The following is a 25,004-nucleotide window of genomic DNA, read 5'->3' as shown; positions in this document are numbered from 1 at the left end:
AAAACACTATTTAGGTGGAGCAAACAGATCCAGACTGTCTAGGACTGGTTTATTAATTTGATATAGCTTTTATTCCTGCCGTTATCATGGTTGTTCTCTCACAGACACAGTTTTGTAGGTTTCCAGAATTGCCTTGTTTACTCAAATCTGCTTTGTAATTTCTATATCTGCACTGTCTGGTGTGGTCGTTATGGGATGTGTTTATGATCCATTGCTTGTGCTTTGCAAAATAATAAGGCTTTTCCCCCATCCTGTACTTTATATAATGTAACCATGCACTAATGGATCCCTCCCTTGACTCACGGCAGACTAGCGTGCTGTTTAGAGCCACACAGGGAAAGAGGATGATGATTTAACCCACACTCCACCATCAGAGAGGAGCCATTCCACATTTTTTTGTCCACACAGTGTCTGTCAATGTCTCATTGGATAGCTAATAAATAGCCTAAAATATGATTAAATTAAAATGGCTACATTAATGAAAGAAATTTAAAATAGTCCCTTTAAGTACAAATTAAATGTTTCTGCTTTTTACAATGTCAGTTTAAGAATCAAATTGGATAAAATGTTTTTTTAGAGAATGAATGTTGAATTAAATGTATTTTTATTTATTAACATTTGAATTATACACTATTTTTCTTGTTTTAAGCGTCTAACACAATATAGTTTATATATATATATATATATATATATATATATATATATATATATATATATATATATATATATATATATATATATATATATGGAATGTTTGTGTGTGTATGTATATATATTAAATTTGCTAATTGCGTAAGAAAACTGAAATTATTATTAAAACATTATTTGACATGTTGTTTCTTAAGTAAATTTACCTTGTTTAGGAATGTTTATACTACTGTTCAAAAGTTTAGGGTGAGTAGGATTATTTAAATTAATTAATACTTCTATTCAGCAAGGATGTAAAGTGACTGTAAAGACTTCATAATAACAAAAAAATGCATCAGTTTCCACAAACATATGCAGCACAATAATTATTTTAAATTGTAATAGTATTTATGGTTTACATTATTTATTTATTTTTTCATTTCAAAAACATGAAAAAAATTTACCAACCCCAAACCTCTGAACAGTAGTGTACATATTTTTACTGGAAACAAGACTATAAAATTGCATTACATATCAGTGTTTTTTTTTTTTTTAATTATACAGTAGACACTTACATCTGTGCACTAAAAGGGTGGACAAAAAGGGGTTTCTTATTTTTTCATCTTTCCCCTTCCCTCTCTAAGCTCTGTTTTTCTGTATACTTCTTGTCCAGTCAGAAATTCTGGCAGAACCCCACACTCATCTCATTCCTCTCATCCTAGCTGTCTGTCTCTTCACCTCTGCCGCCTTCTACTGGTTTGACAGTTGACCCCAATGTTGCTCTACTGTTCACACAATCTCTTTCCTCCAATGGACACACATACAGCTAGACCCCACATCCACACAACTTTATGAACACGCACTAAAACATTTCTGTCTCTCTCTCAGATGATTCCTCTTCAGAGAATGGCAGCACAGCTAACGGTCTCCCTGCACTGACTCCGCCTAGTGGTGCTGCCATGGCGACAGGAGGAGTTCCTGCATCTGAGGGAGTGGTTCCATATGGAGAGGTGAACGGTAATGGTGCCACAGCCCCACTGGACTTCAGCACCAATTCATCACCCTCTTCCTCACAGGAGGGACAGCAGCCTGTCAACCTAAGCGACAGACTGTTGCCCGGGTTGACGCTCGGATCCTACGCAACTGACCCCAACAGAAAATTCCCTGTCAAAACTGAGTACGGTAACAAGGTATGAGATTAAATTTCTCCACATCATTCTAAGCATTTGTATATATTAAAATGTAAAGTAGTAGTATGGATAATGCTGTTCAGATAGAATCAGATTAGGTTTTGACATACTGTTTGTTGTATAGTCCCCTCAGTACAGCTCAGGAAGCTATGACTCTGTGAAGACGGAACTGAGCACGTGCGGTGAGGACATGACCCCGGGTCGCTCTCAGGTCATAGATGATGATGACGATGATCACGATGACCATGATGACAGCGACAAGATAAATGACGCTGAGGGCCTGGACCCTGAACGACTTAAAGCTTTTAACGTGAGACTGACTCCCTTAACCACTTTATCTCTCATATTTCATATGGTGTATATTAGATTTTGTATTTTCTAGCTGTCAAGATTCAATGACCTACATTGCTTATGTTTGTTTACATCTTCCTGACTATTTTTCTTTTCTCAATGAATATGTTTTATTGAAACATCAGATTAAATTAAAGTAATTACAAATACAGTCTTCCTTTTCCGATTCATTGGTATATCGTTCATCCTTTTCTGTTTCCTTTTTGGACTGCTCTAATATTTCTTTCTGTTTTCAGATGTTTGTGCGGTTGTTTGTGGATGAGAACTTAGACCGGATGGTTCCAATCTCAAAGCAGCCCAAAGAGAAAATCCAGGCCATCATTGAGTCCTGCAGCCGCCAGTTCCCAGAGTTCCAAGAACGTGCTCGCAAACGTATCCGGACCTACCTCAAATCCTGTCGCCGCATGAAGAAGGGTGGCTTTGAGGTAGAGAAACATGGGCATTTGCACACTGACAAACAAACATGCACATCTGCCATAATTATCTGTGCTATGACCATACCACAGACATTCCAAAATGTTTAACATTAAATTAAAGCTTGAACATTTTCGTGCTACACACCATTCAATAGCATACTACTGCCCTCTAGTGGCTGATAAGGTCACAGACAGTCATTTTTAACCTTGGTACTTGAGGACCACAGCACTGAACATTATTATTTACCAAACCTGATTCAGCTCATAAGCTACATGACCTGAACTGAGTGTGCTAGATAGGAGAAACATCCAGAATGTGCACTCTGAATGTGTACCTTTATGTTACTAATTTGTACCATCTAGGGGTGAATAAGGTACAAAATGTACCTATTAGCCTTTGTACCATAGGGTGTTGCACCACTAACAGCACTGTTCCTTTTTTCTGAGTGTGTAGTGCTGTCATGATTGAAAACCATTATTGAGAATCACTGCTCTTAAAGAACAGATTCAATGTTTACAACAGGCATTTCTAGAAATGATGCTGCTAGTGGAGCCAAAGACTTTGGATAAATAAATCAGATGTTTTTTAAACCTAAATGTATATGAAGCAGTTGGAGCTAACTTCAGAAATTTAATTTTGCAGTGGAGCTTTTCAGAACATGTTTTTAATAATCATAAACCAGGAGCATGCATGGTTATACTGTTTTTTCCCCTCTTTTAAGTTATATCTTGTTAATGCTTTACTAGAATATTCATTTGAATGTGTTCAGTTCCAGAGAAAAGCTATAATAATACAGATTTTTTTTTTTTAATTATATCACACCTACAGCAATTGGTAACAGTTTAAATAATAATATGGGTTAAAAACACTATCCTACAAGATTAGGACATTCATAAGGTGATGACATTTACCTTTTTCTGCCCTTTCTGATGGTGTCAGACACGGCCCACACCCCCTCACCTCACCTCCGCCATGGCTGAGAACATCCTTGCAGCAGCATGTGAGAGTGAAACACGTAATGCTGCTAAGAGGATGCGCCTTGACATCTGTCAGGCCCATGTGAGTGCATGGAACATCTTTAATCAGATCAAATTCATTCCAGAAAATGTTGATTGGTTTTTAGATTACTTGGTGAGATATCTGTGTCTTTCTTTGCCTTATCATATCCCTTTGTCCTTCCATTTGCTCCATACAGGATGAGTCAGCTGCAGCAGACAAGTCTAACTCCAGAGACCCAGCTGCTCTGGCTCACTCAGGCTTCACATTGGCCGCCACGGCCTACTCCCAGGACCAACTCTACACCAATGGTGGACTTAATTACAGTTTCCGTGGATACGGGACCATTGGCAACAGCCTCCAAAACAATGGCACATCACAAACCAATGGTGAGTGAAATTAATTAATTAAATTTTAAATTAGAAAAATGTCAAGAAACATTACATTTAACTGATATTGCTATTGAAACTGGTATTGTAGTCTTTTCTATAGATCTACTATATGTTTATTTTATGTAAATATCTCTATCTTTCTTTTCTTTTTTTTTTTTTTAGGTCCTACTGATCTCAGTATGAAATCTTTGGCAACCAACAGCACTTCCTCCTCCAGTTCAAACAGTCATGGTCAGGGTGGAGGAGGCGGAGGGGCATCTGCCCAGCTCAGCCCACCCGAGGTCACGGCGGTTCGGCAATTGATTGCAGGCTACCGTGAGTCTGCGGCCTTCCTGCTCCGCTCTGCTGACGAGCTCGAGAACCTCATACTGCAGCAGAACTGAGAACTGCACACAGGCTGGTGCTGCCCGTCTCTCTCTCATTAACACACCTACACAAAAATGCACACTATGACAGGAAAGATACATGTAGCTATGTGTACTTCTGTACATACACACCTAAAGCCCATAGGCGGAGTTTGACTTCACTTGGGGGAAGCGAAATGGGGGGGATCAGAAGAAGCTTTATCTGAAGCGGATGTACAGGGTACAAAATTGAGAACATTTACCAGCCGTAATGATCTCAGGTCCACCGGCCATTAACCTATATTCTGCGTAATTTATTTTTGTTTTTTTTTAATAAAACTTTATTTATTATTATTATTGCATATTTTCAGTAAACAGCACAGGTCATTGTTTCACTCGCTGCACCATACATTGGCCAAATTCTATAAAAAACGCTACCTCTCATTAAAAAAAAAAAAAACTTTGTTTTTATTTCAATATTTATTACAGTTTATTACTGTAATAAAATGTTAAAAATAAAAACCATGTATTATGTTGCCGTTCCAAATAAAGTTACCAGCCAAATTTTACTTGGCAATTTTAAAAAAATTTTTGGCTTATACTATGTAAAGCGCTTTACACAGACTTGTTAATGCACATAGAGGGAATAAACATACTTAAACAGAAATTGCAGTCACTAGAATCAATGTTTAAGGCACTTGACGTATGTTAATTCTAATGCACAGCAAAGAGATTATAACAATAGCAAAATTTATGACGCAGGCCTAGAAAAAGGGTTCACTAATTTTGCCCACAACATCATTAATAAAAAGATCATATATTTATTAATATCATTTATTGAATAATTTAAAAGAACTTATTCATATATTTATTAATATCATTTTATTTGAAGATTTACACTAGCAGAGATAAAACCGTTTCAGCTCCAGACACTCGAATCCCCTGACACCCCCCAAGCTCTGCCTATGTTCTTTCTATAAACCTACCTATCACACATTGCTCATGACAGCTTTATGTCCATGATCGTGTTTATCAAATTTCCTTACCTTAGAGTCCAGCGAGGCTTTTTCGGAGGGATGAGATGACTTGTTAATTGTTGTTTTATGATAAGATGATCAGAGAACACAAAGCAAGAGGTGTCTGTACTCATGGCAGAATTGCAAGTGTCTTGCAAAGAGCACAATCCCACAGTGAAAGCTATCAATCCAGACCTTTGAGACAAAAAAAATATAGCTGTAAATTTAGGAGAGATGCCCAAAACATATACAAAATGATGTCATCTGCTGCCTGAACTTTACACAATGGCACAAAATATTAGTATCAGATTAGATTCCTCTATGTCAGTGCCATCTTGTTTTATTGTCTTTGAAAAGCTCCTCAGATATTTAAGTTGTTTTGTTACATAGACATATCCATGCAGCAGCTTTGCTCCAGATTTAGCCATTTTAGATATAGAACAGATCCAAGAGAAAAAGGGTTTTTATAAGATCTCTTCTTCTGTTCAATGCTAATGAGGTTTGGGGAGAAGGTGCAATGTAGATGATAATCGTTATAGTGTGTCAGTGTCTGAAAAAGTATCATTTCAATCATAAACACATTACCAGATGTCTTTTAAGATTTTTCATCCTAGCTTACACATGCACAAATAAAAAGAAACAGTGATTAGTGAGCGCAAAAAAAGAAGATGCTGAAATTCTATTGGCTGGGAATGTTGGACATTATGCAAATGAAGCTGTGCTGAGTGGAATGTTTCGAACCTTTTCCTACATGCTCAATTGCGTTGGCAAACCTCCATCCTCAGTACATCAATGCATTTTAGGAAAATGTCTCACAGGAATATAAGTGACATCAACCTCCCAGAAGGGAGGGCCATAAATGGACTTGTTGATAAAAAAACAACAAATGGACATTTCCCATGCTGCATTGTGTCGCAAACACATTTTTATTAAGTTGTGAATGCTGCTCTTTTTTTCTAACCTCATGACTGAGACACTTTCATCTTCACGGGGACCAATCAAAACAGAGGGACTTAACATCCTATTGGCACACATACTGTATATGCATAGTGAGTTTGAGAGAAAGGACCTAATATTAGCAGAAGGGAAATGATGGTGACATTATTTCCTTTCAATCAGCAACACCCAAGAGCTTGAGAGGCACTGATTGGTGGACTAAGGTAGCATTATCCACAGAAACCGAGTGTAGAACATTGCCGATGCATTGCTCCTCAAACACCAGCCTCACTCTTCCTCCTGCCTGCATTTTCTCATGTGCAGAAATGCCATCGTTAAAAAAGTGTATTAAAAGAAAAAGCAAAAGACAATCCTGAACAATTGTGACTTGAACCCTCGGAAAATGGCATAGTGTTGTGTGAGATCTCACTCTGACTCTCCAGCCTTTAGTAGAGTGGTGACAATACAGGGCCTTCAAGTCTTGTAGCCATAGCTTGAACCGTGTGCTTATTCTCCAACATGATTATGCAGAACAGAGACCATTTCCCTCTGTTTAGCTGCAAACATTCTTTTTTAATTATCTAGATATATTTATTTCTCTCTGTCCATTCCATTTGTGCTTTATTTGTTGTTTTGTGTGACTTTTTATTAAGTAAATTAAATGTCTTTTTTTACTTTTTCTTTAAAAACTCTGGTTGTAGGACACTGACGGTCTGAAGGGAATCATTGTTGCGAGTCTCAGCATTGCAAATGTAAAAGATGCATCTCAGATTGGTCTCCAAATGACTGACATCCAAATGATGCAACTTGCAAAAAAAAAAAACACTTAAGTTGTCTCCAACAGCTTAGTTTTTGATATGTGGCTCAAAGCTTATTACCTCTTACTTGTTACTCATTGAAACAGATTCATTGATGAACAGATAAAATGATATGTGCAGGATCATTAGTTAATTTATATTCAGTTACACTTTATAAATTATTAAATTGGTTAACATGGTAGCACTTTACCATCCGTGAAGGAAAAACATTTATGGGATGGAGCCTTAAAACCGCCTAAATTATGAAATGCAGCTGATCATTCTCAAGCCATAACGTTCTGTCTTTATTTGCTCTGCATTGTAATTATTTGTTCCCTTACACCATGCAGGAAAATGTGAGCCCATCCAGCATTGGGCTTTGAGCAGAGAAAAGAAACGGTGATTGCAAGAAAACAAGCATTTGAATTTACCTACATCATAAATGTTGGTGTCTTGAGAGTCCAAAAGTTGTACTAGGCCATTGATCTTTGTTTGCTCTGACTTTTTTGTACCTTTTTGTTCCTAAATGACATTAGAAGTGTTAGAGTTTTAGGAAGCTGTCTGGACATCTGAGGTTGGTGAACACAAGACATGCGAAAAGGCAAGAAAATACATTTTTTAACAACTCTTTTTTTTTTTTTTTTAAACCGTGCAGCTAAACTCTGCAATCAAATGTGGTAACAACCATTGCCTGTGATGTATTTTCATTTTGTGGTGCTTTGTAATATTATTATGATTATGGTATTTTATTTGTTTTTACTCCTGTACTTAAAAGAAACTGTAGTCTGAAGCTCAGTTTCTCTTTGTATACCAATGTGAAGCTTTGTATAATTTCTTTCTGGTTTTTTGACTCAGTGGAAGTGTGTGATGTTTACATGTACAGAATTTAAGATTTTTTTGTTGTTGCTTTTATTTTTGTTGTTGGTTTTGTTTGTCCTATTAAAGCCCTGCCTATTGTCCTGTTGTGACCCCACAATGTGCTTTTTACTTCAAATCAAATCTGAACGGAGGCCAACATGGACATGCTGAACTTAAACCACAGTAAAGGCCTTTGCACACTTTTGTGCATCAATCTCTGTGTATTTATTTTCTCACAAGTTGTTACTTTAATCCTTGCAAATGTTTTTAAATACTTAAATTAAGAATATAGTGTGAATTGTAAGTTATTAGCTGTGCTTTAGTTTTTCCTTTGTCAAAGTTTAGTTTCACATCCAGTGCAAAACGTTATCTGTGTAAGGGCCTTTAGACATGTGGTTGTCACTGATGGTAGATGCCGAGGATGAAAGAGAGAGGAGGGACTTATCATCAGCTCAAAGGGCACCACTAATTTTCTTCTCCACAAATGTGGGAGTAAAATGCCCCTTTACAGTTAGTTCCCTTAGTTATGCCTGTTCTAGAGAAAAAGCAAAAGACAAAACTCTTGATGTCATGTCATTTTTATTATTGGGAATATAGAATAGGGGCATTGTGTTTGGGACAGGGCAAATCCACCCAAGTCAGAAAGCCATTCCCCTTACACTGTTCTTATGTATGGGACACATGCAAACCTCAGGAACCCTTTGGATCTGTGATACTTTTTTTAACCAGGTCTGTAAGTCTTGGCTGACGAGTCCTCCCTCTCTCCAGTATCAACCCAATTATATTGGATTTGCTATGTATGTGTTTTGTTTGTTTTTTTATATATATTTATTGTGATTTTAAAGTGAATCCAGTACATGTGGCTGAATATTTTAATTCTTTAGAAAAGTGTTGATAAACATAAATATATATATAAAAATATATGTGAAGCGCCTAAAAGATGGAGAATATGGCAGGTAAAATTAATTTCTGTTTGTTTAATGTAAAAAAAAAAGAAAAAAAAAGAAAGAAAAAGCACAGGTGGGTGATTTTCCTGCCTTTTACATATCAATTTGCTGAGAGACTCATTCTCAAAAAGACATTTAAAATTTTTCGGTGTGGTGTCATCGCTGTGGTCAGAGAAAGCACCTGCAACCCGAGTTGCTCTTTCCTCCAGAGCTGTCTGAATAAAATCTGTGAACTGGAGTCACATTGCAGTCTGACTTTCTTTCAGTGGCCATGATCACTATTTTCTTGTTCTAAGTCAGTGGCACAAAGAACAGATGTTTTGTAGCTTAGTCTGTTGTTTTCCCTGAGCAGTATGCACTGTAGAAATTAAGATACTTGAAGAACTATTTGGAGTTCCTCAGCTCACATGGCTACAGTGGTCTTACAGTTTGGAGAATCTCTAGACTGCTTTTATTGGTGCCTAAAACCTTTTACTTATGACAGCATTCTTGGAAGAACTGTGGACAGTCTTTAGAGTTCTTACAGAAACTTTCATGGGTTTGAAAACTGCCTCTTTTGCCTAGAACTTCTCCAAAGTGTTAGGTAGCGTTGCAAATCTGAAGAACCCCATATGGCAGCTCAAGTATCTTTTTTTTTTGCCAAGAGTTAAAAACTGCTGCATTTAATATGATGCAGTATCCTCATACATAATTCAAGACTTATCAAAAGAGGTCTCTGTTAAAGTTTAAAAAATACAAAGAAGACAAAGAAGTGATACTGTCATCTCAAAAGCAAATTGGGACATTTTTTCCCAGTCATCTCAATGGCAAAAAGTGTCCCACTTGACCCAAATTCACTCTATTCTATATAATGTAAAATCTACAGAAGCTGCAAATATCTGTCTAATGTTGCTCACTTTTTGATTAATTTAGGAAAGGAACTGTCACATATGCTATATAAGTCATATATGCATTATACATGACTACTGCTCTTGATTTGAACTGTTTGAATAGCGTGTTCAAGCAGCTCTCTTGAGTTTCACCAGTAGCCCCTCACTGCAGAACAAACTATGCTCGTGTCTCAACTCTCACTGTACACAACCTGTGTGTGCTCCTCCCAGCTCTTTCACTCCCGTTTAGTCACCTACCGGTGTTACGAGATTTTCGGTTTCAATGGGCGGAGCATACTTAAATATCCATGAGTTTCCCGGACATGCGCGTGGAACTGAGAATTTCAATTCACGCTCCTTGTATCTCAGCAGATTTAACGGAATACTTCCAAAAAGGTACAAATATTTTCAGGGTTGCACAAACTTAAGCCTAAACTACATTTGTTCATAATTTCGTAACACTTTATAATGTGTTTTTTTTTTTTTTTTTTGCAGGCTTAATTTTTTTAAGATTAATCGCATCCTCCATGCCTGGATTTTGAGTGTAAATCACTATTGAATTCATATTATTAAAAACAAAATGTCACTGTCTCGCATAATATCAAACATCCACACCAACATTATAGCTACTAAAATCTAGTTAGCAAAAGCTAATCACCACGATTCAATCTTTATTCCACCTTAATTTGATAAAAAGTGCTTCTAATTAAAGCTAAAGTAAGAATATATATGTTTATGAAACTTTATGACGTATAAATTGTAGAATGAGTGTCTGTTCTGCATTAAAATAGATCATGCATTTGTATCAGTGATCACCCTGTATCATCCAGGTACAGTGCAACACATGGTCAAAGAAGCTTGACAGAACAACATCAGTGTAGGTTGCAAAATGTTTATTAAGCCAATGATATGGTTGTAGATGTTATTTCATTCACTGCCAGAGGATGAGTTTTACACCTTAAAAAGTAACAGAAAAGCATAACAATAAATAATTGAAACGGTACTTGGTGCACATGTAGCCTATCTATTGATAGCTTTCAGACACGTGACTGGCTCGAAGACCTGGGCTGCGTTCAGCCCCGACAAAACGTTGCAAAACGTTTTTTAAACGGAAACGGTGGCGTGTTGAACACCCTGTTGTGATGACGCAAGCGTTGCAACTATGGCAGCTGAGAAGGCCATTCTGTGTGTTCTTTTTGAAGAATTTTCGGAGCCTGATGATATTGATATAAAATACTTGTTTAATACTGCAAAGTACCCTCGATGTTACAGTCACTGCCCTTGCCGTCCAGAATGAAAGAGAACATCTTAACAAATTCTGACTGAAAACACATCTATTTTATCTCCTGGTAGCTAATCAATTCTAATTTAAATTATTTTATTTCTAGTTCTTAATTTTTAAATACCTTGTATTAATTATCATTCTCATTTTTTGTAAAGCACTTCATTACCACTGTGTATGAAATTTGGTATATAAATAAACTTGCCTTGCAATGAAGTTAAAAATATAAACAACTACATCATCATGGTGATATGCTATATTTTACTATAAAACTCTTACGGCAAACATGTCTTCTAATGTCTTCAATTGTTGCATATACCGAGCTGCAGCGGACACATTTGTAAACTACTTCACTAGGACCCATTGTGCGAGGTGTCTCTTTAATACCGCGTGGTTTATATACATGCTGCCGCTGATTGGGCCGACATTTCTGACACACCCACCAAACAAGAGAAAACGCATCTCAAACCCGTTGCACACCGTTGCACACCGTTTCCAGGAAACGTGTCGTTCAACCCGGAAAACGTAGCAAAACGTTGCGCACCGGTGTGAGCTTGAACGTGCCCCTGGAGGGCAAAACATCCACAGAACTGCTGCACAAGCCTATCAATTTTCCATCTGTTTCACATGCCGCAAATATTTAGATTACCCCTCAAAAGAATAAAACAAAGGTAGGCTATGTGAACAAAATGCAAGTGTTGTCTATTTGCGATCCATATTAATCACCCGCGGCAATATTTCAATCATTAAACAGTGAGACAAACGTTCAAAAAAACACTTAAAGTGCCTTAATATATTTAAAACTAATATTAAAAGATCAAATTCAGTAATCACTATATTAATGATGCATAGTTTACAGGCAAGCAGATGAGTTCGGAATATGAACGCAATCCGCTTAATAGTTCAGTGTTTTCCTTATAATGGTTTTCTATAAGAAACAATTAACGTGAAACTTTGCATATTGCGTTTATATTCTGGCTTCATCTGCTTGCCTGTACAAAATATACATCATCAATACTGTTTGCTGAATTTCACCTTTTAATATCTGCGTTTTACTACATTAAAAATAGCTACACTACCCCTAGCTATTTTTACTTAAAGCAAACTGCTTAACAATAGCTAGAGGTCTGTGGAGCAAAAGGTTTGAAGTTTTGCCCTACAGGTGGGCGTTCCCATGAGTGAAAACTATCAATACTACTATTGTAAATCAGTGCAGCTGCAATCATCCAGGTGTTCTGGGATTTTTGGTTTCACTGTTCAAGTGGAACCTTAAACCTTGTGATAATCTTCATTCTTGTAAACTACAAATGAAGAGCACATCGAACTGAAAACAGTGTATACAGCTAACTGAGGTTTGCTGTACTTTATCCCAACATTACACAAAGAATGCAGTCATTCAGTCAGTGACGGCTGCACAAAAGTTTGTGAACAAAAATGTGCACTATGAACTAATAAAATCATTATAAGCTGTTATGAAATGATGAAACAAGTTGAAGTGCGTAAGTTTCCGCAACGCTGAAAATATATTTACCTTTTTTGAAATATTCCATCAAATCTGTTAAGATTCAAGGAGCGTGGACTAAAATTCTCAGTTCCACGCGCAAGTCCGGGAAACTCATAAATATTCATGTATGCTCCGCCCATTGAAACCGAAAATCTCTTAACACAGGTGGAGGATTCAGCTTCGACGTCTCATCAGTCCAGAATACAAATGAAATGTCCAGGGACGGATGCTGCTCGTGCCCCTGTTTGGGGGCCCTGTATGAGAGATTTTTCAAGTCGTCTAAGACTGAATTTGAAAAACCAGCGAATACCGGTAAACTTCATACACAACATGTCTCAAATCCGACCCTTTCATCCGCGACTGAGCCCGCCGGTGAGATCTACACGGCGCTGTGGCCCTTCCAGGCTCGCGCGGACGAGGAATTGTCCTTCCAGGAGGGAGAGCAGTTCCGAATCTGCGAGCGTCAGGGTGACTGGTGGACTGCCGTTAAACTGGATAGAAACGGAATGGTGACAGCCAAGGGCTTCGTTCCTCAGAATTACCTAGCGAGGAGGGAGACAGTGAAAGAGCAACCGTAAGTAGGCTACAGTTATTGAGTAACTTTTTTATATCGTACATTTCTTCAGTGCTAATGTAAATGAAGCGTTTTTCCACCCGCTTTAAGCATTCCATTCCACTCCCGGTTTATTTCACTAGGCTAGTTCATTTGCCAGTTCCCCTTACACTGGTGATAGAAACCACAGACATTCTGAAATTAAAAATTATATCTGATAAATGATTAAAAGTAAAAAATAAACACACAAGCTTTCTCATTACTTACCTAATAACACAATTAAGTTTCTAAATATTGTAGAAACTTAATTTTCTGTAAAGTTGCTTTGCAATGATTTGTATCGTAAAAAGCGCTATACAAATAAACTTGAATTATGAACACTTTTATGACTAAAACTATATTAGTTCTGAGTAGAGAGTGCAAATACTTTTAAATAAGTGTCAAATTATTGTCCTTTATTTTATTTTATATGCATGCATCCAAGTTTAGGCAAATGCAGTCCTGTCACAACTCTGCTGGACATGAATGTGGTTTGAGATGTGTGTACAAGACCTTAACCACTGTGCTCTTCTGTAGTTGGTATTTTGGGACGCTGAACCGCTTTGAGACCCAGAATTTGCTCTTGGCTCCAGGGAATGGAGTGGGTGCTTTCCTGTTGCGACACAGTGAAAAAGATGACATAGGGTGTGTATTATCAGGTAGGTCAGAGTAGTTGTTGTGTGTATTGAACTTTTTTACATCCATTTTACATCCAGTTCTGCCTATGCTATTAGTCTATACAAGTAACACGGCATAGTGTCATTGTTATAATGTAGTAGATTAATCTCTGAGTCATTTTTTTTACACTGGAAAGTCAATCAGGTGATAATTAGACCTGTTTATAGTGGAAACATATTCTTCTCCCCTATTCAGTTAATTCACTGTTTTGCGACCCTGTTTCTGGAGGCACACCAACAGTACATAAGGATGTCTCCCTTATCTGACCCATCTATTTCAGATATTGGAGTTTCTACCACTGATGAGTTGATTCAAGTGTGTTTGATTAGGAAAAAGTTCAAAAATGTGTAGTGTGTTGGTGTGCGTCCAGGAACAGGGTTGGGAAACACTTGGTTAATTCATGATGGATGCAGATTATCAAATAATTTCTTATCATTGCTCCTCTACTATTTGCATCCTTTCTCTGTGTGTGTCATTCTGTCAGTGGTAATCAGTGACAGGGAAGTGAAACACATTAAGGTCCATCAGAATCAGGATGGAAGCTTCCATTTGGAACAGAGTCAAATGTTTCAGAGCCTGGAGAAGCTGGTGCAGCACTACAAGAGGAACATCCTGAGCTGTGGTATCTGTCTCACACGGCCCTGTGCACAGGTGAGTGAAAGAAACGGGAGAGAAAAGTAAAATGCAGAAAGTCTTTTAAGTAAAACTTAACATTTAAATCAAGTCATTTCAAACCTGTATAACTTACTTTTGTGGAACACAAATGGAGAATTTTTGAAGAATATCCTGGCCACTCTTGAATATAACACAAGTTAGGACTGAGGCTGTCAAGCTTCAAGATTACAATAAATAAATAAAGTATAAAGTGAGCCACATGACCTGTGCTCTATATTGCAAGTCTTCTGAAGTCACAATATAGTATAACTTAAATAACTTATAATGTCCTTTGAGTTATTCACTGAAAGTCTTGACATCCACATCTGTCCTGTCTTCAGCTGCTTTTCCACCAAAATTACCTGGAACAATTTGTCCCAGGAACTTTACCTTTTCCCCAGACCTGTTGCTGTCTGTATTTTAATGAGAGAAGCAGTTCTGTTTAATGCATGAACGAATCCCTCTTTTGAGTCTGATCTTTTCAATGAATCATCCAATTCACAAAACCGGTTTAAATTATACTTTTGCAGTCATTTTGACGCTTGCAAGCTCCTATTTCCAAATTTGGAATGACATGAAGTTGTTTAAAATCAGTTTTGTTTGAAAGTTTTTCTTTAAGTAATTAGTGGGTGTGTCTGATTTGTACTTTTCATTGCGACGTTAAATGCGTGCTATTTAAGAGTAACCAAGATTATCCAAGACCTACCACAAGAAAACGTGTGACATGAGGAAAAAGAGTGTCTGAAGAAAGTCAATGCACATACTAACATGAGGCAAATTGTCCATTAAAATAGAGGAGTCAGTTTATATAAAATTAAATAACTAGTCATTTTGAATTTCCTTGCAGCCCTGATAATTCACAAATACAGTGGTTGGACAAAATTATGTGAACAGCCATTATTATTGGGGTTAATATAATTTGTGTAAACTACAGTGAAAATACAGACGCTGCTATTGTCTTGTTTATCTCTTCCTTGTCTATAATCTCTAGTTTGTATCTCAGTGTAAGTATGTAGTAAGTGTTTAGCAGTGTTTAGTACAAGCTATGGATGGGAAGGGTGTCTCGTCAGAAATCCAAAAAGGGAGCATCTGTAACCTTTACAGCCCAATTGTTTGGTGTGCCAATGCTGAACTGTGAAAAATATAGTGTTGTGATCATAAAACCTGGACAGTTGGAGCACCAAAGTGAACTTCAACATCTGTCCTGGCCAGACAGATCACATGTCTTGAATATTATCAAGCCACTGTGGGCAGTTTGGGAGAGAAGCAGATCCCCTCCTTCAACATGTCTAAAGCAACTGGCAGATGTTTTTATAGACAACATTCAGTTGGAGATTATTCATAAGTATGAATCTATTCTGATAAGGTTGGGGGATATTTTAAAGGCAAATGGTGGTAAAACACCACAATAATAAAATTGTCTCAGATGTTCACATTATTTTGTCCAACCACTGTAAATTATGCCTGTATACAGCGATTCCCGTTTATCAAGTTAATAGTAGATTACCACAAACTTAATGTACAATATGTATATGTAAAAAAAAAATGCATTTGTTTGTAATACTGCATAATTCCCCAATAAGAGTTTCTCTCTGTTCTGTCTTATGCTAACAGCCAGAACCAAAACCACAGGATCTTTCCCACCAAACCGTAGATGACTGGGAGTTACCTAAGGAAGAGTTCACTCTAGAAGAGGAGCTCGGTAAAGGATACTTTGCAGATGTTTACCGTGGAAAATGGAAAGGCATGGTTAATGTGGCCATCAAGATCCTCAAAAACAACGGTACGGTTGGTGCATGTAAATAGGAAAGAAACATCTGAAGGCTAAATGAGGGAACGAGTCTGGTGGACCTTTTAATTGGAGTGGACTACTTCCTCGTTGCCTACTTGTTTTCTGTTCCCGATACTGTGTGAATGTGAGAAATGTTGTGTTTCTTGTTCTGTGACTGTGAGAGCTAGAGGAATGAGATCACAGGCTACTGCCCTCATAGCCTATAGCCAATAGAGCACATAGCACACTGAGAACAGTTCTAAAACACTGTTAAGGCTTCTGTGTGTCAGACTTTAATTGAAAAATTCCCCTGAAGGAGTAAAGTCCATATTTGGACAGATGTATTAATAAATACCAACACTCTGTTGTACTGATGCTTATCTGATGTGCTCAACTGTGTTTCCTACTCCTCTTCTAGAGTCTCTCAATCACAGGGAGTTCCTGATGGAGACTCAAATATTGAAAAAGCTCAGACACAGACATCTCATCACACTTTTTGCCGTCTGCACAAGCTCCACCCCCTACTACATCATCACCGAGCTTATGGAAAAAGGCAACCTGCTCAATTTCCTCCGAGGTTAGTCAAGTCAACAAAGACAATCTCTTTATTATTTGATGTCAACCCAGTTAATATGAAAGTTTTTTTTTTTTGACATTTTTAAATGTTTACTGTAACCTGTCACTAATGTTGATTATATGTGACCATGTCCATGTTTAGACCACAAACACATTTTGAGTTTCATGAACTGAATGAGAAAGTGAAATCTAAAGGCCCGGTCAGTCACACCAAGAACATTAACTATAATGATAAACATAATAACTATATTAGCGTCCAAACCAATGCATGACAATGCTCTTGTTTATTGCAAGTAAGCACTGCAGTTATGTCACGTGGTTTTTTATCGTTCATCGATCTGAACGTGATTCCAACTATATCGTTATCGTTATAGCTGTGAGGTGGACTTCCCTTTTCTCACAGAATTAAAACATTATAGTTGACTATCATCTTTGGTGCTAACAGCCCTCAAGTTTTTGTTTTCTAATCATATATCATATCATAATCATTTAGATTTCAGATGTCATGAAAGTTTTTTTTTTGAGATAAGTGCCTCTAAAGATTCCAAACAATTTTCAGAATTGAGATTTATTCAAACATACGTTAAATGAGACACCAATAAGTTAGGTAAAAAATGTAATGATTTTAGTGCACATATTTAACAGTATATTTAAGATTTTAGCGATATGCTCTTCTAGAAGTATTTCTAATGACCTAAGCACATGAATGACTCTGCTCAGGTTAATGTTGCTTTACCTGACATTCACAAGCTATTTTATTGACGCTTTCTGTGAATAAAACACTGATTTACTGATATTTTATAAAATTGTATTTAATCAAATGGAAATGTTAAAGCTGTGATTGTTTAATCAAAAATAGCATAAAAGACTAAACAGTCCAAATTCAAAGTTTTTTTTTTTTTTTTTTTTTTGCTGCTAGTATCACGTTTCTTCATAAACCAATCACTGCAACTCATATATACACTTATACCTCTCCTTGGAACGAGTCTTGTTTTTTGTAGAAAACCAAAGTCTTAAAGCAGACAGACATGATTCCCTCGGTTCTCCCTTCACAGGTGAGGAGGGGCAGAAACTGGAACCGCAGGAACTGATAGAAATGGCAAGTCAAGTGGCTGATGGGATGGCATTCCTTGAGGAGCAGAACAGCATCCACAGAGACCTGGCGGCCCGGAATGTTCTAGTGGGACCCAACTACATCTGTAAACTGGCCGACTTTGGCCTAGCTCGAATCGTCAAGGTGAGGATTACCTTTAGTCAATCAAAGACAGTATATTCATTCTGTAAATTTGCTTTTAAAACTTGTGGGGTACTTGTTTCACAGGAGCCAGTTTACTCATCTGAAGATAAAAAAATACCATATAAGTGGTGTGCTCCTGAAGCCATCAGCCATGGAAGGTTCTCCAACAAATCTGATGTTTGGTCATTTGGAGTCCTCCTGTATGAGATGTTCACTTATGGCGGAGTCCCATATCCAGGTATGTACACCACTTATGTATCTTTTTCATGCAGATCTAAAAAGGTTAAAGTACATCATTTTTTTGTGTGTATATTTTTGCAGCTTTCTCAAATCAAGAGGTGTACAACATGATCACCTCCGGGTACAGAATGCCTTCACCCCCTAAGTGCCCATCACACATCTATGATATAATGCTGATGTGTTGGAGAGAATCAGCTGACAAAAGGCCAGATTTCAGTGAACTTAATATGCTCCTGGAGAACTCTGGTACTGGATACATGGAGTGGAGCAATGGAGCGCTGCAATGACACATCAGATCCAGCAGAAGGCATCAGTTAACAGTGCCATGCAGAGATAAATGAGTGAGGGTGTCCCAACAACAGTTGTTCATGCATCGAAACACCTTTCCACTCATTTTCACCCCTTTTTACAGTATTTTCACTTTTGTGTACTTATTTTCTAATTTCATGTGGAATTATTCACATTTAATGTAATCAAGCTTTTCCTCAAAACTACTTGGATAATACTAGTTGATACTGAAGATTATTTTTCTACTACGATTTTTCCCATCCTGATCTGGAGACAGATACGTTTCTGTATGGATCACTTGGACTTATACATAAAACCAGTTTTATGTTCATTATTAACAAGTTTTACCCTCGTACTACAAAACAACTTGTATTTTAAATTAATGGTATATAATTGAAGAACCCTAACTTGAAACATTTGAAGGGTTTATTTTGAAAGTTAGTGTTTTTATAGAACAATGAAGTCAAGGATTTCTCATGATTTGACCTACAGGTATTTAAATCATGCTGCTGCAAATAAGCCTTTAAATGTGTGAGAGAAAGAGTACACAACATCCGGAACAGAACGAGTCTGGCAAGTTCCTGTGGACACGGGTCATTTCACAATCTCTAGAAACTTTCTACTGCAGTTTTCAGTTGGCACAGTGCTGTCAGTTCACGAGTAGAAGCTAACTGATTCTCCAAATGCTTTAAAAAAGCAGGAATATACTAGACATTATACCAGACAGAATGCGCATTTCATGAAAGAAAGAAAAAAAAAGATTAATTATTTGATTGAGCAACATTCATGGGTTAGATAGGACTATGTACTGTTTATACTGAACGTACAAACACACACACACGTACTGCAGATGCAACACACCCTGCTGATTGTTGCTACTGCTGAAACATTCAAACTCAGTAACATGAGTGTTGCCACAACGTGTTCATGTTATGGGTGCATGGTAAGCAGAAATAGAATCGAGAACACTCTGGACTTGCCTGGCCAGACTAATGGGAAAAATGACAGGATGTTCAGGAAGGTGACATATGCATGATGACTGGCATCTCTGGAGAATTTTGTACACCTCTTGTGCTATGCAATCAGACACCCAAAAATTCAGACATCAGTGGCAGGGCTACAAATCAGAAAGGAGAAAAAATATGATAAAGCACTGTTATAGCATAGCCCTTGTATACTTTCACATGGTCTCTTTTCTTTTAAATAGTTCATCTGCATTTCAGTTTTCATCTTAGCATTGAGTGTGTGTTGAAATACCATTGCAGTCCTGTTTCACAAAGCAGTATCACAATAGGAAGGGCTGTTTGGTTGCCTGTCACTGCCTGTACAACTTGCTTTAGGCACAAGAGACATTTCTTCAAACAAATGGCGTGTAGTGTGCTTTTTATTTAACTTTGCTTCATAAGTCGGTATTACAAAATACTGTGTAAATAAGTACAGCTGCATAGCCATAGTAATGTCAGAAGTGGCTTGAAAACCAATATAAAGTCAAAAAGGATAAAATCAGAGATAGGAGAGAATTTTATATATATATATATATATATATATATATATATATATATATATATATGTTTATATTACCTGAGAAAATAAAATAAATAATAATAATGAAATAAAATTGTGAAAAATGCCCATACAGAAATACAAATTGATTTGACCGATAAGTTAAGTGAACTGAAATGATGTTGCATTTGGGTTATTAAACTTGACCATGTATTGTGTTTCATTATTTTGTGCAAGATACACAATGATATTTCACTAGATTTGAATCACATATAGCAAAGAGTAAAACAAAGATTTACAATTTAGCCATGGTTCTATGTTTAGAGGTTCTTGGAGAACTGGGTCAGTCTTACTAGTACTAGTACGCCTAATCATATCATCTAGATGGTGTTTAAAGTACAGGCACTCGAAATATTTGCATGGTGATATTTATCCACATGTGAAATGTGCGTTAATTCACGAGGGTAACAAGGGCAGTAAGCAAACATGTCAGCAGATAAAATAATAGAAAATGACAAAAGTCGTGGCATAATATGTATATTAGCAATAAACAGAACTGTTTTTATTCTAATCATGCTAACTGGAAACTGTTTTGCTGTTTCCAAACACTCTGGGAATACCCAAACAAACAGAACAGCATGAAACACTTCCAAGAACAAGTCTATACACAAACTTGTCAGTGTGCACGTGTTCACCTTTGTGCAGAGTAACCTTGACGCGCGGGTGAGAGCGAGCAGCGCTCGTGAAGTAGACTGATTGCGCTGTTTTTAGTTCGTCTCAGTTTAGAAACAACTGTAGGATAGGATCAGTGACCCGAGTATATTCTTATAGGCGAATGACGATAATAGAAACATTAAAACATTCACCCAAATAAGAACATTCATTAAACAGGCGAAAGGCAGCACCATATGTGGCGTGCCACACGACATCTGCGTATTTTCTCTAAAATATCCCGTACTTTCGCATAATAGCTGCGTTGCGTAAAGTTTAACGTCAGTGAAGTTATCCTAAATAATACAGGTGACCAGATCAGGAAACCGGGGACATTTCTAGTTCATTGTTCCAAATATCATTGAAATCTCACTTGTACAAACCTTTACAGAATAAGAAGCACATGAACTTCACGCGCAATCACATATTAAAATGACGTGAAATATTTGAAACACATATAAAACTCAATTGAAACGTGGGTTTGCAACATTTTTATGGTGTAACTGTGTGAAACGTGAACATGTGGACAATATGTGGTTTACAATATGAAAATGTTCCAAACCCACGTTTCATCTGAGTTTCACATATGTGATTTTAAGATATGATTGCATGTAAAGTTCATGTGCTTTTTCTTTGGGGACAATTATTGTATGTTTTTAATTACAGTTTCAACTTTTCAAATGTCATTTTATGTTTGTGTTTTTGGAAATGTATATTAACTATAAATTGGGCTTGCATTTGAGGCTTGCATTTCTGAGCACAAATATACTTTCCTCAAATGAAATTGTTGCAAGAGTAAAGGGATCTCATTTACACACCCTTATGTCGCACAGCAGGCTGGTACATGTAATAATGCTCTACTTTAGGAAGCACAAACTGACCCTCAAAACTGACTTTAGAGAATTGTTTTAATCATGTTTTATGTAGGTCATGGTTACTAAAAAGAACCATTTTATTTCTTGGCTAATAATCAGATTTTAAATCTATGCCACATTTCTTTGATTAGCAACAGATATCGGGGGAATTAGCTTTAGAAGTGTGCAAAAATACTTTTCCCTTCTTTTTGTTTGCCATTAACACCTTCAAGTTGTGCAGATAACCATGTAGCAGCTAGCTGGCTTCTAAAAAAACTGATTCAGTTTCTTGTTGCTGCATACAAAAGATGCATCCAATGAAAGCAGGTGTAAGGTTATATAAATGGTATTAGTGTGTCTTATCTTAGCACGTGTTTTAATCGCATTAAAGCCTGCTTAATTCCAAATGTCTTGCACACAGGCTGTTTATTAGCAGCTCGTTCTCTGTAAAACAGCAGAGTCACTGAACAGATACTGTTTAGAGCTAATCTCTGTATGAAAGTACATTGATAGCCTAATAGTGATTCAGCATAATCCATGCTAATGGAATTGATATGATCATTTCAAATCACATATTGTGTAATGACAGCATGCAGGAGGAATAGAAACTCTCACACCGTACTTTTGGCTGCAGTTAGTAATTTATTTATAGCAAATATAATATAATTGCAAAGTGCACCCAGTGATACAGTGACTTACACTAAAATACTCAAGTCATATGGAAAGCAGTTTTTGCCTTTTAGTTTTACAATGTTGGTCATAGATAAAATAAAAAAAACACTATATAGCATGACATAAAAAGCAGTCAGTTTTTACTAAAAAATAAAAAATGGAGCCTCCGTCGCCTGCTTCTGCCCACGGTGACTCCCGGATGAGAGGTGACAGGTGTGGAATTGGGTTGGGGTGGTTTATGAGGGGAGGGGGGATCCAGGTTCCTTCCCGGAGTCACTGCTCTCACTCATTTGTCTCTTCATCACAATCTCTCGGGCAACACAGGTCACCTGACCATTTGTCACTGTGTAGGTGCCAGTTCTGCAAATCAATATCAAGAACACCTTGCATGAAAACCAGAACTCAGGAGCTGAGTCAAACCAAACACAAAACCTTTCTTAAACTCACTTCTGCAGGGATTCAAATTCATTGAGTGTCCCCATTTGATTCTGCTTCCCAAAGAAGAAACCGGACCACCAGTGGCCAGAGTCCTGTCGTGCCAGACCTGCCATGGAATTGGACATTGAACTTTTCTATTCCTTTACAAGCTGGCTATATCTTACATTTTTATGTGGATTTTTGGGTACTGACTGAGATGATAAACATCTTCAGATGATATACCTGGTGGGTGTGGAATGACCTCCCCAGTGTACTCCGAACTGCCACAGGAACTGTTGCTGGATGTAGATCCTATGCGCCCTGCAACATGAAGAAAAATTGATCACTAATATTGCATTTTATGGATCCTAAATTCAAGAAGAATATTTAATTCACATATTGATTATACTGTGACTGAAAAACATTTACTCACTTCGGTAGTAATCATGGGTGGCTACAAGGGAACCGCTGGATGGAATTGCTGCCATTTTCCCCGTCCTCAAAGTGTCAGCTGTGTGGAAGATGGAAAGACCTGTTTAAAGAAAGATTTACAGCAATAATGAGGACTAATGTGTCTGAGGACGACAGCTGCATGTCATGACAACAACATGGCCTTTAAAATACTAGGGCAACTTGGAAAACATCTCTGGTAGGCAGATGCATGAACAATCTGTGCTGCAAGCCAGCACCCTCAGATATTTAAAGAGGTTTTAACCATGTCTGGATCACAGGCAAGGTGTCGCCTACATTTTCCAAACAGGTTAAGATGTGAACATTAATCAGTGCATTCAGAGAAGTACAGAACCCTTTTGACATTTGAGACAAGAAGGATGAAGAGAATGTTCCACTGAAACTGCACATGCATCCCTTCCTATTCTACAGAGTGTGATGTGATGATACTTAACAGCTGTTACTTCAAGAATAATATTACCATATTCAGCGACCCACTTGCTTATAACAGCCATGACGCCACTGCAACATGCATACAGAATAGCTCATATTTCATGACACATGGCTATGAAAGTACCTGGGTTTCCAAGGTTGTCTGCTTGCTGTTGCTTTGATCATTTAAAAGATAGGAAATCTTATTTAATAAATATATATGTATATGTGACCTTCCTGATATTTCCAGGCTATAGATTATACAATAATCTAAATAAAGTCATAAACACAAAGTACGTGCATCTCCTTTCATCTGCACATAAATTAAAAAACAACAACAATTTAAAGGTAAGGTACAAATGTACAGCAATAATAAACAATATTGGCACACAGTGACTGAGTGATAGCACAATAATTAGTGTGTAAGTGTAGCTTTAGTTTCACATTAAGGACCTGCAGACATCAATGTCAGGTTCCAGATGGGAAGAGGGATTTACCACGTGACCTGGTTAATACCCTTCTGTGCTACATATAATTGACGAGACGTTTAAGTCACACAGTGCTTTGAAAAGCTGGCATGCGCTAAATGTTAAAAACACTTAGGGAAAAAATGTTATAGAGGGGTAAGTGCAAAAATACTAAGATACGCAACTAGGTGACTTCAAATTATAATGACCTCATAATTACTTTTTTTACAGTTTATTCATTTGCATGACCTCAGAATTACTGATATTAATAGTTTAGTTGTAAATAAAACGTAAACAATGGTTTTCCTTTCTAAACCGCCTGTCCAAAAAATAAGAATAATGAACTATTTCTTAATTTCCTTACCTTTTATTTTTGGTGAGTGCTGATGTTGGTAATACACCAAAAGCAAGGCTTGGTCGGGTAAACGCTAGGCGACGGGGCCCATTTGTGGTGTGGTTCTTGGGTGAGACCCTCCAAGGTCTTTCGCTCCTTCGCTCCAAATTCTACAACACGTAGGGCGGATGGACTATTTATTACCTGAGTGACGATAAAGCCTCTCTCTCTCTCTCTCTCTCTCTCCCAGAAGGCGTGGTTTGGCAGCTGGCTCGAACTAAGGGGCGTTCCTTGTCTGTGGCACACGCTGAGGCGTGGCTTGGTCACTGGCACGAGATTGGCAAAACAATGTTGTTTCACTGAAGTGAAGTGGGGACGGGGTGACCACAGATGTCAAAAAGAGCAGATAAACGCTGTCAACAACTCAAATCCACATTACCCATACTATAAATCCAGACAAGGTCACATGCCTCGAAAGTTTGTTTTCTAAAATGAATATGAATGGATGAATGAAAGAAAATCTTTACGTCCCAATCTGTTTGATTTGTTGGAACTCTAACTTAATACAATTTTAATATACAATCGATCCGAATATGAATGTT

General features: G+C 37.4%; 3 protein-coding genes across 4 annotated transcripts in view; 2 read left to right on the top strand and 1 right to left on the bottom strand.

Annotated features, from left to right (window-relative positions):
- LOC109072692 (nucleolar protein 4-like) overlaps positions 1 to 6,217 on the top strand; it is a 38,916-nt gene extending 32,699 nt beyond the window's left edge. The window contains exons 6-11 of the mRNA XM_042762187.1: positions 1,516 to 1,817; positions 1,942 to 2,127; positions 2,405 to 2,593; positions 3,525 to 3,644; positions 3,781 to 3,970; positions 4,136 to 6,217. Coding sequence (XP_042618121.1) covers positions 1,516 to 1,817; positions 1,942 to 2,127; positions 2,405 to 2,593; positions 3,525 to 3,644; positions 3,781 to 3,970; positions 4,136 to 4,356 — 1,208 coding nt within the window. The 3' untranslated portion in view covers positions 4,357 to 6,217. The remainder of the gene's footprint in view (positions 1 to 1,515; positions 1,818 to 1,941; positions 2,128 to 2,404; positions 2,594 to 3,524; positions 3,645 to 3,780; positions 3,971 to 4,135) is intronic.
- A 6,443-nt stretch (positions 6,218 to 12,660) lies between these two features.
- On the top strand, positions 12,661 to 19,928 carry LOC109095281 (protein-tyrosine kinase 6-like). Its single transcript, XM_019108968.2, has 8 exons — positions 12,661 to 13,100; positions 13,656 to 13,777; positions 14,281 to 14,447; positions 16,065 to 16,233; positions 16,640 to 16,798; positions 17,853 to 18,034; positions 18,119 to 18,272; positions 18,356 to 19,928. The coding sequence occupies exons 1-8, from the start codon at positions 12,739 to 12,741 to the stop codon at positions 18,559 to 18,561; spliced, it is 1,521 nt and encodes a 506-aa protein (XP_018964513.1). The 5' UTR covers positions 12,661 to 12,738; the 3' UTR covers positions 18,562 to 19,928.
- A 2,324-nt stretch (positions 19,929 to 22,252) lies between these two features.
- On the bottom strand, positions 22,253 to 24,635 carry ppdpfa (pancreatic progenitor cell differentiation and proliferation factor a). 2 transcript variants are annotated; one of them, XM_019108983.2, is made up of 5 exons: positions 24,433 to 24,635; positions 23,153 to 23,251; positions 22,963 to 23,040; positions 22,750 to 22,846; positions 22,253 to 22,662 (listed from the first exon to the last, which is right to left on the bottom strand). In XM_019108983.2, exons 2-5 carry the CDS (start codon positions 23,205 to 23,207, stop codon positions 22,539 to 22,541), a joined length of 354 nt encoding a protein of 117 aa, XP_018964528.1. In that variant the 5' UTR covers positions 23,208 to 23,251; positions 24,433 to 24,635; the 3' UTR covers positions 22,253 to 22,538. The 2 variants fall into 2 exon arrangements, with proteins under 2 accessions (XP_018964528.1, XP_018964529.1); XM_019108984.2 differs by having other exon boundaries at positions 23,153 to 23,230; positions 24,433 to 24,589.
- Between the last annotated feature and the right edge of the window lie 369 nt (positions 24,636 to 25,004).

The sequence above is a fragment of the Cyprinus carpio genome, chromosome A8 (genome assembly GCF_018340385.1).
Source record: "Cyprinus carpio isolate SPL01 chromosome A8, ASM1834038v1, whole genome shotgun sequence".
NCBI classification, from domain to species: domain Eukaryota; kingdom Metazoa; phylum Chordata; class Actinopteri; order Cypriniformes; family Cyprinidae; genus Cyprinus; species Cyprinus carpio.
The sequence above is the reverse complement of the archived record's forward strand: the minus strand, read 5'-3'. Positions and strand labels throughout refer to the sequence as shown.